At 36.9% G+C, this 16,048-nt stretch overlaps 1 protein-coding gene across 3 annotated transcripts in view; it reads right to left on the bottom strand.

The window, feature by feature from the left end:
• The window catches only part of ZZEF1 (zinc finger ZZ-type and EF-hand domain containing 1), a 62,828-nt gene that overhangs the window by 35,622 nt on the left and 11,158 nt on the right, over positions 1-16,048 (bottom strand). For all 3 annotated transcript variants that reach the window (XR_012045464.1, XM_072881800.1, XM_072881801.1), the window contains exons 7-26: positions 15,879-15,995; positions 15,460-15,638; positions 14,325-14,423; positions 13,170-13,261; positions 11,966-12,114; positions 11,298-11,409; positions 9,855-10,070; positions 8,845-8,945; positions 8,337-8,506; positions 7,406-7,539; positions 7,040-7,110; positions 6,462-6,576; positions 5,739-5,898; positions 4,666-4,787; positions 4,469-4,579; positions 3,645-3,811; positions 2,945-3,026; positions 2,126-2,327; positions 948-1,096; positions 319-559 (exon numbers count right to left, since the gene is read on the bottom strand). Coding sequence is in view for 2 of the 3 variants with exons in the window: in XM_072881800.1 (XP_072737901.1) it covers positions 319-559; positions 948-1,096; positions 2,126-2,327; positions 2,945-3,026; positions 3,645-3,811; positions 4,469-4,579; positions 4,666-4,787; positions 5,739-5,898; positions 6,462-6,576; positions 7,040-7,110; positions 7,406-7,539; positions 8,337-8,506; positions 8,845-8,945; positions 9,855-10,070; positions 11,298-11,409; positions 11,966-12,114; positions 13,170-13,261; positions 14,325-14,423; positions 15,460-15,638; positions 15,879-15,995 (2,789 nt within the window). In the remaining variant the exon portion in view is untranslated. The remainder of the gene's footprint in view (positions 1-318; positions 560-947; positions 1,097-2,125; positions 2,328-2,944; positions 3,027-3,644; positions 3,812-4,468; positions 4,580-4,665; positions 4,788-5,738; positions 5,899-6,461; positions 6,577-7,039; positions 7,111-7,405; positions 7,540-8,336; positions 8,507-8,844; positions 8,946-9,854; positions 10,071-11,297; positions 11,410-11,965; positions 12,115-13,169; positions 13,262-14,324; positions 14,424-15,459; positions 15,639-15,878; positions 15,996-16,048) is intronic.

The raw sequence follows: 16,048 nt of genomic DNA, 5'->3' as shown, positions 1-16,048 counted from the left end.
GGAGCCACATTGTTCTGAATTAAAACCCCAGAGGACATCACTAGTCTCTTTGGGTATATCCTTATAAGGATTAGTCAGTAGCTTATGATGGTGATTAATATTTGGACAGAGCTCTGAAGAGAAAAGCATATATTAATAAAAATTAAACACTCTAGAGATAAGGCTTACCTAGTCTACCTAAATAATGACTTCTTTATACAGAACATCTTTTTAAAAGTAACACTAAACTGATTTTTCAAAGTTTATAAATTGAACTATAAGATAGCCTTTTACAAACTTTAAGTCTTCATTATTAAGATAGTCTAATATTAGAGTTACCATATTTTTGAAGCTTCTCATATAAATCTGGAGAGAGATACACCAAAGCAGCAAATGTTGAGTTCACAGCTTGATCAACAGTAGAACCAGCAACTATATCTGTCTTTGGGGCCTGTTTTTTACATGCCTGTATAAGTCCTTTGAAAAGTTCAGATTTTTGCCCACTGAAGTCCTGGGCAGGATCTGATTTTGCAAAGTCGATAAGAAAGTTACGGCAGTCATCTTGGTGAGAGCTCCTAGCCTGGAAAGAACATTAGAAAACATTTACTTTAATATTACCTGAAAATTTGTTGCAGCTCATTTCTACAATTAAGTCAACTTGCAGTATATCTACTGCTGCTGAGCAACCTGATCTAATGAAAGCTGTCCCTGCCCAAGGCAGGGGGGGTGAATTAGCCAATCTTTGAAGGTCCCTCCCAACCATTCTATGATTCTATGAAAATGGAAACTAATAAGGGCACAGAACAGTAGTCTCTTTACTCCTTGATATTTGCATTAAACAGCACAAGTGATGACAACTTTAGCACAACTGTATATGCTTAAGGACCTATCAACTAATTAAGTCTGAATGAAACCGTGTGATATCCAGGGATTTCATGCCAATGAAACAGAAGCAGTGGTGCAAGTACCTCTTTTTTATCTTGGTGCAGTCTACTGCTTTGACTGGCTCCCAGGAGGGCCTCAGGACACATCTGATGCCTGAAGACAGGTTTCCACAGAGGAGAATTAAGAACTGATGTTACTTTCAAAGGAGGCAAGTCTGCTTCACTACCTAGTTCTGCAAGAAATTCAGAACAGACACTTCAGTTACTAACTATTTTTGTTCATTTTTACAGATTAATGAAAAGAGTAAGTGTTAAACATCCAGTGGGGGGGGAGGTAATGCAAATAGACTGAACGAGTAATTTAACAACGCTCTCTAACTTCTGTTTCTCTAATGTGGTGCAGAAAACTGATGTACCCTTTCTTTAATGATAGCATCAATATCTTATAGTGACAGTATGTTACACTATGGAAGGACTTCAATCTAAACATTTTTGCTCTACTTCTATCCATAGAAATTACCGGACAATTTGCAAGAGTTTAAAAGCTTTTTCTCCTACAAAAGACCTAATAATTTGCTATATGTAAGGAAGCTCATAATTAACAAAGGAGAAAAATATTCTATGATAAGAACACTTCAATTAGTTCCCTAAATCCACAGATAAGTACCTGCCTAATTTTCCAAGTTAAGCACTGACCACCTGATTGCAGCAAGAACTCTTTAACTTTGTTTAATTTCTCCAAAGTGGCGAATGAATTCATATTTAGGAATCTAGCTAGAAGTGTTCTGGTTTTGAAATTAAACAACTTTTTTTTTTTTTCCTTATGGCACCCATCTCGCGTTTTGTATTCTACTTATCTTCAGTGGCCCAAATCCTACGTGTGCTTAACTTCTGGAATTAGCCAAACTTAATTTGATTGGGCAAACTCTGATATTACTTCATAAATGTAATTCAGCTTAGTATGATTACTTTCAGGTGTCCACCTCTTCCTAATATTGGCTTCTGACTATTAGAAAAATCACAGTGATCCCTTTCAGAGTAGTCCCGCAGAACAGTGGTCAGGCTTGCTGCACAGAGGCCACAAAAAATGGCTCTAGCTCAATGACCAAACATCGTTCAGCAGCAATACAGCAAGTCTTCCATCTTCAGTCAAGAGGGAAATACAGAAGGAACTTTATTTTCACAGGGGATTCGAAAATTAAAGTCCTTGTATCTTCTATTTATATGGCACCACAACTTCTGGAGCTATTAAGCGCACTCACCTCGTAGAGATTTCAGTGCCATACTTCGGGAAGCCAAGCGCCCCATCAACCGGGATACAAGAAGCTGTAAATCCAAGCCCCAAGAAACGGCAACATCTGGTAGGCCATAAGCAGTGACGGAAAACTTGTAGCCCCACTCATTATTACTGCTGTCAGAGTGAAAGAGAAACTGCAGCCGTGGGCCAGCCTTAAAGGTCACTTTCTACAGAGCAACAAAACAGTCATTTTGCCAAATGTAGATGACAGGAAGACATTTCAGGGTAATGAATTTCCTTCAGCAACTGTGGTTTTTCAGTATTATGTTCTGTCCATAACAGATCTAATTTCCCCCACCATCTGAATGAGAAACCCACAATACTAAGCAGATAAAATTTCTATTCAACAGCTTAATGAGAAATTTCACAGATGATTGAGCTTTAGAAGTCGGAGCCATAAAACAATAGAGAAGCATCCCATTTGAGCAGGTGTCATTGGAAAGAGTAGCTGCAGGAAGCACTACACTCATCTCACAATGTAAAAAATAAGTTTTACCCATGTAGTTACTGGCAGTTAAGCATGATTATTACTTTTCATTTTGACTAACTGCTCCTTTGATAACAGCAACAAAGAGGGATTCTTTACTCATTCACTCCTTTTATTTGCATCAGTGCAGACCTTCTTCCCCACCTCCTGCCCCCCCATCTTTGAGAGGGAGTAAACACACACACACACACACACACGCAAGCACACATGCTCTTAGACAATAGTTTTTCCACAAGAATCCTAAGAATTTCCTAAGACTGGATATATCACTTGGTTCAGAATTTTAAAGGTGCTCACCTTAGGCCACTTCTCAGTGCCAACCTTTGTATCGTAACGAGTTTTTGCACCTCTGGCATCAGTAAACTCCAGGTAATCATACCTGTGAAAATTGCACTTCATTAGTTCGAAATTACTTTTCAAGTCTTGGGGGAAAATGTTTGCTTTTGGATTTTCACAAGTGCTGCATCTCAGAGTACCCTGTCACATCTTTCTGAACCACACCTGCAATGCTTCACGTGACTGCGAAGGAATTTATTTCATGTTTTAATGCAATAGCCCAAGCCAACACAGACCTGCTTTCCTGCAGAACTTTCCCAACCCTTCAGAACTGGTAATAGGTGCTAATTTTAACATCTGGCATATGCCTTAACTAAGCAGTAGCTTGATATGTTACCAAGACAAACCAAGCCAATAGTTTTGCCTAAAGAGGGCAAAATAAATACCACAAGCACAAACTGCGGCGGTCACAGCAATATTACAAAACATATCAAGGCCAAAAGAAGCAAAATTCATACAAACAACATGTCTGTACATTTGCCAGGAGAAGTGGGTTTCAGCACGAGAAGTTATTCAAAATAACACTTTGTATATTACGCAGGACAATGAAGAAATTGAAATGGCATGCTGGGAGTGCAAGAAGTATTCCTTGCACATTGAAACATGAATTGCCCCTCTGCAAATAGTTATTGGAATCTAATGCAGCACAAGATTAAATTACCTCCTTTCAGTTTCACATTTTTCATCAAATTCCACCTCAAAGTAAGTTGCCCCATGACATAGGAAGACTGAGACCTCATGGCAATTATTTTCATAGTTATGAGGTGATTCCATTGTCCACGTTCGCAATACTACAGGCTGTTCTTGCTGCCAGCTTTCCATTTCCATCTGTAGAACAAAAATGCATTCTTGAGATACAAATGTAAGCATTTAAAAAAATAAAATTACCACACTAGATTTTTGTCTATACTTTCAAGTTGCCAGGTGTACATACAAAGCGTCATTTAAGACGCTACAGCACTGATTTACACCTGAACTAGTTATAAAGATACCCTTGACAATCACGGTAAAGAGGCACTTCTAAAGCAAAATTCATCTAGTCTACCAGGGGAGGAGACAGCCTCACCCCAGAAGAGCCTACAAGTCTCCAATGATAACAAAAGAGAGTCTGGATGACTAATGCAGATTTAAACATCTACACTACAGACATCCAGACTTTATTTGCATCACCACAAGAAATGAAGCTAAAATCGTTAAGCATGTACTATTTTTAATTTATTTTCCTCTTTCATCCTCAGAATCCCTCCCTCCTATCTACCTTCTAGGCTTCTCATTCCAGTTGCGCTTTCTGGTCACTTTGCGCACCTTCCGTATCAGTACAGATATTTAATTCTTCACTCAACATTTCATTACACATCCCATGCTTTTAGAAGCTTTCCAGCTCCTTTCAAGCACTCACCAATAGAACCACCTGAGTTTTCTATGTCTTTCTTGCAATTTTGCTTTTGCTTCACTGTATTTCATAGTGCCTGTATCTTTAGTTACCTTATGAGGCTCACTACAAAGGCTTTTCAATGGTTCTATCAAAGTGCTGAATCCCTGTAGCAGAGTACAGTATGGAATGTCTAAAGTGCAAAAATCCAACAAGAAGATGACCTAGGAGAAAACACAAGTCTCATGAAAACACACATAACCATAGCCATGCTACCCGGAAATAGTACAAAATCCCAGTGTTCACTTACCAGCTGACGAGTTGCCATAGCAAAGACAGAGTTACTTATTTTTTCTACTATTGTTTTGCCACTATATTGAGATAAAAGTGACTGCAAAATCGTTCTGATATTTGACAGGAACTGGCCCACATCTAAAGAGAAAAAAAACCCTTAATAGCCACCTTATGGATTTGCTACCACAACCTGCTTTATCAAACACTTAAGTGCATGGTGATGTGCACAAGAAGAAAGACAGCAGGAAAGGCATCTGCTGCCCCAAGGCAGTGACACTCAAGAGCAAAAACAGTTCAGAGAAGTTTTCTGTGATATTTCTATTGTGGAAACAAGTCATGCTTATCAACGATATTAAAAAAAAAAAAAAAAGAGGAGTGATGAGTAATTTAATCATACACTCCAATATTGTTTCAACAACCTCAGCGTATCAAATAGCCTCCTCTCCATGTAAACTTATGTGCAGCTTAAGTAACAAATGAGGCTAGTAATTTTTAGCTATAGCCCTACTCCATTTTAAAATGTAAGACAGGAATACAAACTTATTTATACACAAATAACAAATACATGAAGTAATTTTACATCAAATTACATGTCCATTAAGTACTTGGCCCAATTAACTAACTACTCAATACTGAGCTGCTGCATTAAAAAAAAAAAAAAAAAGCTGTAGCAAAACACCCCTTAGAAGTGTCCCGATTCTTAAGTTCCTTTCTTCTTTCTATTACAAGCTTCTGGGAAAATATATACCACCACATAGAAGCTTATCAAAATAAGGGAAATTTAAAGAAACCAAAATGTTCAAATTAAAGTCTGTAACTCTATTGTTTTTTTCCATTATTAGACACCCAAAACTTACTGAAATGTTTTCTGAAGATTCTCCCAACATAAAATTATCGGTACGGTTAAAATTTGAAGTTGCTCAATATGCCTTACCAATTCCTTCCTAGAGACATTAGAAATGCTATGGCAGTTACAAGTATGCCTCAGGCAACCACTGGTGAACCCTTATCATACTGCAATTTGCAAAATCACATTTTAAAGTCCTGTATTACACCACATCTAATTCTGTATTCAATCCCAGCACTTACAGTTTTTAAGTATTTCTACAGCAAGATCCTTGGCTGAATTATCGTTACCCTTAAGTTGCAGGTAGCACCATGAAAGGAGGCTACCTTGAACAGACCAGAATAAGGAAGACAAGACTGTGCCACTCTCTTGCTGTGCAACATCCAGCATCATCATTTCACACTGAAAAATAAAGAATGTAACAAAAGGATATCCTCTTCTGCTGCAGAATGACACACAATATGTACTAAGTAAACTGTGATGGACATTATCATCCCACTCACCCCACAAAAAAGATTAAATGCAACTGACAAGCAGCATATAACACCATGAAGCAACTAATGTATTTTGTTTTGATAAATCACAATTTTAGGTAGGAAAAGCTACGTACGAGTCACTCAATGTTCTCAGCACATTTTTTCTGCATATGTAAATAACCCTCCTCCATTTACACCTTCCTTAGTGGCATGACCAATTCTAACCTCTCAATATGGGATGATTACTTTATGGAAAAATTCCTCGTCTTATACATTACTTTACTATTATGAAATGTTAATGCTTAAAGGAAAATATTTCAATTGGTTGGAAAACCTAATCCTACAGGCTTGAATAGCCATGAATAGTTTTATCCAAAAGAACAGGAAAGCTAGTTCTTTACCATACATCTCAGGCGTGCAGCTTGTGTTTGAATGCATACAAAAATCACGGCAAAGAAGTAGGAAGAGAAACAGTACAAAGACAGTTACCTCTCTTGCTGCCACTAGCAGAAGGGTATCCATGACTGATAGCACTTCACTTATGTCAAAATTTGCAGAAACTCCTTTCTCTGGTAATAATAAGAGTCCACCTGGATCTTGATCACTACAAAACAAAGATCTTCTTACTAACCAACAAGTAGCATAGTTCCAAAATACAAATTTAGTTATCCTTGTGAAAATCTGTACAGATCCTACTCTACCATTGCTACAAAAATCAAAAGTGTTTGGGTTCTGATGACACCAAACTGATTAAATCAATGTAATTAAATCAATGTTTGTCCATCACCATGGACAAACAATCACTTAAAGTACTGGAAGACAGTCTAGGAGAAGCCTATGAGCAGTATACTGTGATTTCAGCACCAACTGCTATCCTTGGACAATGTTTTATGTAGCTATTCAGTTACACATATTAAGTAGTAGTATTCTCCTTTCTAAAGCAAAGTCCGTTGATTATTTTGGAGAATTATTTTCCAGAGGAATAACATTTCTAAAAACGATTAAATATGAACTTATTAACAGATGTGGGGTATCAGACAGTTATTTTCAACTTCAAGACTCCTTACCTGAAGTGAGTACACAGGGATCTGAAGGCAAGATGTACAGATTGCTTATGTTCTTGCTCTGTGATGTTTTTCTAGAAAAGGAAAAAGATTTATTTTTATGGTATGTTCCATTTCCCTCCTCTGTGAGAAAGAATTCTAATTTCTGCAGTCTACTATTCATTTTTGGTAAGAAAGGCAGGGTTAACTCCTCTTTCTTTGAATAGGCTGCAGAGAAGGGGAGGTAAAAAGAGGCAAAGAAAAAAAAAAGAGATTTTTACTTTAATGGGACAAACTATGCAATATTTGACAACAACAACTCAGATTTGTCCTCTTTTCTGCATAAAGAAAGCAGGTACTAAACAATCAATTTCTCATTTAATGGTTTACCATCATGGTGAAGAGCTGGTGTCGTCTGGTCTGTCTATCTGGGAAAAAGATCGCTGCTCCACTGAGTAAGGTGTTCTTAACTTCCTCTTTTAGCATTTTCATTGGCATGAAGTTACTGTCTCCCATATCCACTACTGCTCATATAAAAAGGAAACAAAATCACAAGTTCAAATTAATCCTCCATCTAATTCACTAGAGGCATAATTCAATTAAATGTGTTATTTTATACAACTTAACTCCTTGCAACCCCATTATACGCATAGAAAGTGAGGGGGAACTTTTTGACTTCTAGCAAGGAAGATTTTTCTAAGGATATATTTGTTCATTGAGTAAATTAATTCTAGGAACATTAAGACTTGACAACTATCGAAGCTAATGAAGTTTTCAAGATGTGACAGATTCTGTATAAACTGGTTTATCTCTAGCTTGCTTTTCAGGAGACTGTTAGGTAATTAACAAAAAAATTACATTTGAATAAAGAGGGTACCATGCTACTTGCAATGAAACCTAATGTGTAATTCCCTTTCCCTTCACTGGCTACAGAATCTTACCTGTGTTTCTGTAAACCTTACAGGCTCCTTGTAAGATCATTTATATTTACGTGAAATATCAGAAATAAATGAACCCCAGTAACATAACAGTTAAAGGATCACATTCCCTGCTGGTTCAAGCAGGTGACATGTTGGAAATAAGTTTTCTATTGCAGCTTTTCCCATACCACATGTTATCAGAAAGTCTATGAAACCATTTCATAGGGTCAAGGAAAGTTTCACTGTGATAGACTATTAGCACACACTGACCTGAAGAAGAAACAAAGGAACAGTAGCTGACTTGACCTCTAGGAATAAGTATCTTCTCCCAGATTGTAACTATTGCAACACACTTGTAAGCCAGAACAGACAAAACAGTTAATATATTCAATATAAATTACCTTCGCACAAATGTCTATAAAGCTCTTCTGCAGCTTCTGTGTGACCAAATGTTTTGCTCTGAGAAGTTTCTTGAGGTTTAGCAGTTTTATTGTCTCCAGTAAGTACAGAGAAGCAGCTCTGGAGAAGCTGCAATAGCAGTGTTTGAGCAAAGATGCATTCTTCCCTTGGGCTGTAAGAAAGCATAAAACAAACAGAAGCAAAAACTAGAAAAGCAGCTCTTTTGCACCAAATAGATAATGCTATGAAAGTCACTATCTCAGATGGATAAAAAACACTGAGTAAAGAGCACATAGCCAAAAAAAGTATAGCTACCAGCTAAATTAATCTACATCTCAAGCTTCTACATAACATTATAGTTAAAAACACATATGGCAGCAGTAGGAAAATGTTATTTATGTAAATGATGTAGTTTAGGAAGAAGAAACTGCTGCAACTAAGCTAAGCATACTTTATTTATACATACACACACAGATTAGCGCTCCACCACACAGTAAAGAAGTTACTTACTTTTGGTGAAGTTTATTGTAAAAATTCCAGAACAGCTGCAAATCAAGGCCTGTGAAATCTAAAAATGACTTGTATTTTAATCCACTCTCCTTCTGTTGAACCTTAAAAAGGCAAAGAAAATGCAGGATTGGATAATTAACACTATACAGAACACATTCATAAAAGTAAATCCCTGAGCACTGGGCTTAAAGCAGCCTAGTTTCCCATAAATTTGCAGCTAACATGAATTCTGGTATAACTTCTTTCATGGATATTGCAGTGTCTAAATGTGACAGTTCATGCTGAAACCTTCCCCTCCACAGAGCTACTAACAAGGACTCTCTCTCCTCTTCCCAGGTGTCTAGTCCACCATCCCTGTCCTCCACCACCAAAAGACTTTACAACCTCTACCTCTTCATCTAACTTGATTGACAGTAAGTAATAGCCAAAAGGAGACTGCCCATGGCTCAGAATCAAAGTTGAAAAGGCACAGATGCATGCACTGTATGAACAAAACATGCTTTTGACATGTATCCTCAGAAGTAGGGTACATCATGCTGACATACATCAGCACACACCAGCCATATCTCTTAACTGTATACATCTCGCCCTAGATATTTACAGAATTATTTCAGACAAAAAGAGGACATGTTTTAATCTATGCAACTTAGAGTTACCTCTCTGAGCACTTTTCCCCATGCTAGCTTCAGAATGGCTACATTATCTAATAGACAGTAGAACATCCTCTCCTGTTGCATGTACTTCACCCAGCATTGTAACCTGATGCTGAAAAATGGTGCTTAACTCTCTCCTAGACCCAAAGCGACCATATTCCTAGTCAACTTCAGTAAACATACACAGAATGCTATTGTTCAGAAACCATTTTTTTTTCTCTCCACAGCATGGTTTTAACAGTTACTAGTACCTAGTAGCAAGACTTGCCTTTATCCGTTCACAATTACTGTAAGCATAGCCTTATTACTTTTAGCATGGTAAATACACGCTTAAAAAGAACCAAGAAGTAAAAATACCAGGTCCTGGGCCAGCTGCTGGATGAAATGAAGCGTCTTCAGGAGAAGAGTTGTGCCACAAACTGTGTCGTCATCGGTTTTCCTGCACTGCAAGCAGTTCATGCTCCTATTGGGCTTGTCTCGCATAGGCCGAAGATAGCCAAGAACACTCAAGCCTTGAACTCCAAGCCGTTCTGCTGTGTCTTGTCTTGTGCACAAGAACTTTATCATCAAGTACTAGAAGGATATAAACACAGCACAAGATTTGGTTTTAAAAGTTAGTACAAATTTGGCTTTTAAAAGACATGAGTGCACATATGTGAGGAGTCGGCAGGTGGAGGGGGGGGCAAGCCTTATCGCCTGTCAATCACCCCCAGAAGTTTAAAATACTGAGCCTGAGGTTCAGGCTAAGCTTGAACTCTCCCCACGTCCAAAAAAAAGTCACAGCGATGGTTCTGTGACCTCTACAAGCATCTGCAAAGGTAGTTAATTCATTATCAGTTCCATTCATTCTGCATACTCTGTTCTTTGGCTCTATAGTTACAGCATTTTTGCAGGTTAAAAAATTATTAGCTGCATTTAAAAGCAAGCAGAGGATCAATATGTAATATTTAAAACATACTTCTATGCAATCTGCCCACAGTGAGGTACCGAACGCAAAGCTGAAGGGAACAGCAAGTTCTGCCATCCAAATATACCTAGTAACTCTGCACACGCTAAGTCTCAGGGACTAAGGGTTACACAGACAACAGCAGAATGTCTTAGCAAGCAGTGACGGTTTTAGAAAAATTCCCAGTTGACTTCTAACTGTGCTACCACTTCTGCTAATTTCCACCGTACAAAAAAGGATTGGGGAACTACACAACAGCTGACTCCAGAAACAAGACAAATGCAGGATCTGAAAAGCCAAGTTTCCTACTTAAGCACTACAAATCTAAACCCATATTCTGCCACTCTTGAAAGAGAAAAGTCCCACATTCGTCAAGGAAATCAACCTAACTGATGGAACTGCTTAGTAATTGTTTGTCCCTTAAAACAAGGGCTGAAGAACCTGGCTCTGAAAGAATAAATCCTATAACTATACAGTAGTTATAGTCTAGTAGTAGTCTCGTAGCCTAGATATTAGAATAAAGCAACAATCATGTCACCCTTTTTAGAAATATTTCCTCATGGTAAAACCAGTAGGTAGTCTGCGCATTATCACATCATTTTGCATTAAATTTGATCCCGAAGTACCATTTAACTACAGCTATATACGTGTACATACAGAGAAAAAGAATAAAACTCAGTGGACAAAAGTTGAATCATTCGTTTAACTAGAAGCCCGTTGATTTTTACCTCTATCCAGAAGAGTTCTCCTTGCACAAAAAAGAGTTACGTTTATTTCAACTGGCATTACAACAAAGCACAGCGATAAGCCTCTGCTCACTGTGACTAGGCCAATGGATTTTCACGGTTTCTTACTTGGGAAATTCTGCATTGCTGCATTTTGACATCAACTTCATCCCATTCTTCTTCCACTTCAAACCAGCCAATAGGATCATCATCTCCCAAATCATCACACGAACAACTGCTTCTATGTATAAAAGAACGTAGCAAACTTTGTAAAGAAGAAGTTCACAGAAATTGCAAAGCTGTTGATATTCCACCAAAATATTTTTAGCATGTTATGGCTATAAAGATGAGAAGTGAGACAACAGAAACTTTCACATACCCAAACTCTATCACATGCAAGGTAAGAAAATTAAGGAATTCTTTTTAGATTTCCTTTAGATTTAGATTTCCTAACCTCCCCTCACTCCTAAGCAACAGTTCTGAGAAAGTTATTTAATAAAAGCTAATTAGCATATTAATTGTTTCTGTTATCAGTGATCTGCACCTCAAGTAGAAAGTTTGTTTTGTTATATCCTTTTCTAAAGAGGTCTTTAAATCAAGAGGTTGAAAACAACAGCTATATACATATTTCCTCAAACACATCAAACTGAGGCTCATTAAAATCAAACAAGTAACAATTAAATGATGCATCATTTTTAAGTCATTTGGAACAATTCTCAGTAGTTCAAGTGGCATTGCAAAAAGATCTAATACAACATTTATTTTCCATGTATTCATTACAAAAAGTCCACCTATACCTGTTTTTTAAAAATTGTTTGAATTCCCGCAGCTTCCATTTGTCATAGCTTTCAAATCTTTTGAAGTGTTCCTCTGCGTGGAACTTTTCTGAAGCACTATTATAAGCAAACACCAGCCCACACTGGGCCCCAATGGCACCTCTTCGGACCTAGAAGAAAAAATCCAGAGCAATGTATTAAAAAGCTGACAATAAAAGAAGGTGTTGCTTTCACAGAAAAAAAGTTATGGAAAGCAACTAAGTACTGACAATACTGATCTCTGGAATTGCACTTTTTACCTAAAGAAAAAATGAAACACATTTAGAGAAATGTTATGAAGTCTTTTGTAACTCACTGAACAAGGATCATGTACACGGTTAATATTTGCTACATTTATCACTCTCCTAACACCCTAAAATTAACTACACTTCCACATATTAATTCTCATTCTAATTTCATATACTTTTTTAATTTTAAAAAACCAAACAAAACTAAAATTATGTATCCTACACCACAAAACAGCTTAGCTGCCTCTCCAGCTCCAACTAGAATTTACTTGCCAGAAGTCCATCCATGTTTAATTCTCTTTGACGTTGAAATATGCATCCTTGTTCCAGGAATAAAACTACTGCTTTGCCTTTAATTAATTAATTAATTAATTCAGCTGCAGAAATCTCACTGAAGTTTTGTCCTGGCCATGAGATTTAATCACAAGACCTTGCTTTTAAACCAGATAAAATTGTGCCAAGTGTTCAAATTACACTGATGTCTCTAAAAAGAATTTGAAAGACCCTACATTTAATCTGAACTCACATGCTATGTATCTTGAAATCTGCTATTCACAGAGTTGAAAAATTATTTTAAGTATAAGGTATATAACCCTACAAATAAATACATACTCTTTAGAGAGAAACCATAAACCTAAGGCTCACTGGCTTGAGCATATTACAAGATACAGACAAAAGCAATAGAAAATAGTCTTTACTACATACTTGTGGTACCCTGAAACAATTTAAGACCTCCATTTCCTTAAGCTCCCTGTGACTTAGTAAAAGTAAGTAAAACTAAAAAGTAAAAGTAAAAGTAAAATAAAAGTAAAACCCCAAAATGACTATTGCATGACTAATTTAATGTTTCACTTCATACAAAAAAATTTTCCAACTTATCTCTACCATTAGGGAAAAAAGCAAGCCTTCTACTTGAAAAGCAGAGAGGAACTACATACCTTTATTCTAATTTGTGTCACTTGAAATGAAGATTCAGTTCCAGCAGAAAGAATGATACTTGCTCTGGTCTTCCCAGTTTCAGTAAGAAAACCTAAGGCAGCAGTGGGAATGGAATGAGGTTGGGAGGACTGCTAGTGCAAGCTGTTTGAAAGAGAATACTAAGATTGTGGACTAAAGAGGGGAAACAAACACATGATGCTTTTCTAGTGAAATACCCATTAGGAAATGTTTCCAAATAAAAGAGTATACAGAGCATACGCTGGTCTCTCCAGCCAGTGTCTCTCTTGGGGCTGCAGTATCTACAGCCATTTCAAGAGTGGTTCCCCATTAAAGGTTATTAGTAACTCCCAAATATTACTTTGGCTTGTGGCTCTGGTCACTGATGTAATTCACTGTTCACCAAACTGTGATCCATAAAACAACAGAAGACAATCCACAAAATAACTAAAGAATAAAATCAAACACTATATACACGCAAACAAAGGGGTAAAACAAGCATTTAGAATGTGCCTGATTTTCTATCACAATAGCTTTCATTTACCAGTAGCACTGCACAAGACAATACACAATTTTTTTTAAAAAAGATTAGGTGGTATTTTCACTTTAAAAAGAGGTCAAGGAACACAAACCTCTTTCTTTAGGTTGCATCCAGTACATAAAAGCACTGCATTAACAAAGAGAGGCTTTAAAGGAGAATTAATAGCTACGTGCAGCCAGTGAAAATTTCAATGATTTCTACCATATCTCTCCATCAATATTTGGGAAGCTAGCAGTGAATGATTTATGACTTCAACCCACAAAATGTGGTCTAGTATAATTTTCTTTGTGACAGCTCATTGCTGACTTCCACATAGAATATCAATAATTCTCCCCCAAATCCAATCTTTTTGTTTGTTTGTTTTGTTTTAACAATAAACTGGCTCTTGAGAAATCCACCTCGTTGTAAAATAGAATTTGCATATTGTTTTGATTTGGGGGTTTTTTTGTTGTTGTTTTGCTTTGGTTTTGTTTTGGCTTTTAATTACAGATCTTCCATATCATAAAACTATTGAGTAGCACCAAATATATATAAATATATATGGAACGGCACCACAGCCTTGTTAACAGCCTTCGTGTCTGGTTGAATATTCTGGATTTTAAGTCCAGGCTCTTACCATCCCCAGTCCATGGCTCTACAAGGAGGTTTTCAGGCCCTGATTTATCTTCTTTTCCCTTTACATCACATGCTTGCAGAGTTAGTCGTAAGGGATTTCCTAAGCAAGAAAATCAACAGGTTTATCAAATTCATTAAAAAAATGGAAAATATGCTTTCTAAAGTTCTTCATACAGAAAACAAATGAAAACAATTACAATACTGTGAGATTTTTGACACTGTCAGACAAAAAAAGGTGAAGAAACTGGAGTATGAGAGGTACGTTAATCTAAAATAGCTCAAGTTTTAGATACAGGCAGGAGAATGCAAATCATGACAACCAATGCTCTTTCAACTGTTTGCACACTTTGGAATTCACAATAGATGAAATATCACTCTTGTCTTACAAAAAGCAGCAGCTACTCCAGGAAAAACGAAGCAATTTTCAAAACATTTGAAAGTAAATACTGATATTATAATTATAAAATAATTAATGTATTCTTTGGCACAAGCCAAGAAGTCCTGACAAAAACAGACTAAGAGGCAAACAAAGGGAAAAATTCTTCATGAGAGACTAATGGTAATCTCAGAAGTTGACACCAGAGAAAATACAGATTTATCAAACAAGTAGAGTCAATACAGCAAAATCTTACCACCTTATGCCAGACCATGCACAGCTCTACATTCATGACATACTCAGATTAATTTATAAAAGTGAAAATAAAAGAACTGTAAATATATGTTAATGACATCACATTTAAAACACATCTTAAATTTGTGCACGTCTGCAAGAGAGACCACTTACTGAGGCTAAACACACGAAAAAACGTGTTACTGGAAGAATAAAATTACTTTATATCATTTGCCTTTTATACGATACAAACACTATCACCATCTTGATATAGAGGCCACTGTCTATAAATTTCACGTTTTCTCCCTCAAGATGACGCACCTGGTTCAATTCTTAGATCCCAGAAAGCTGATCTAATCACCAACCTTTAGGGCAGTTCAGGTTCACAGGTTATCTTCTTGGTAACAGTTGTTAATTTAGAAGTCTTGTATAATTTTAAACCCCAACAAAACAACGAGTAAAACAACTCAAAGCTGCATATTGTCTTAGGTATGTACAGTAAAGGATCCAACAATTATTCATTTACCATATTTATACAGCAGGTTCTGTCTGACTGTTGCCATGGAAGCGATAAGGGATGAAGCCTTGTATGGAGTGTCCAAATGATCGGTGATCGTACAAAGGGAACTTATCACTTTAGCGACACTCCCTCTGGCTAAGGCAAAGGCCAAGAGCGTAAGTTCAACCTCTGGAGTAGTACAACAACTGGGGAGGGAAAAAAACAACAGTATGAAAAGAAAGCCCAGGACAGCGTGTTTTTAAATAAAGACAAATAATGCTCACATGGAAAAATCTAAGGTGCCTGTTTCTTAATGTCTTTGAATTTTTCAAGATACTTAAAAAAAAAGAGCAGGTGAGTAAAAATGAGATAAATTTGCTATACAAATTCTTCTAAACCATTTTCCAGCATCAAACCAGCATCAAAATACATCAACACAAACTCACCTTGTTATTCTTATAAGGAAGCTATCTACTTCTTCCAAAACATTTGGAGATAAGAAGCTTGAAAAATCTGTAGAGCCCGGTGTTAGGGATAGAGGTGGCATGTGTTGCAGTGCTTTCCTAGTAAAACATACATAACATCAGAAAACCAGACAGAATTAGAGAAAACAGCC

Source organism: Ciconia boyciana, chromosome 17 (assembly GCF_034638445.1).
Source record: "Ciconia boyciana chromosome 17, ASM3463844v1, whole genome shotgun sequence".
NCBI classification, from domain to species: Eukaryota; Metazoa; Chordata; class Aves; order Ciconiiformes; family Ciconiidae; genus Ciconia; species Ciconia boyciana.
This window is presented reverse-complemented; position numbering and strand designations above follow the sequence as displayed.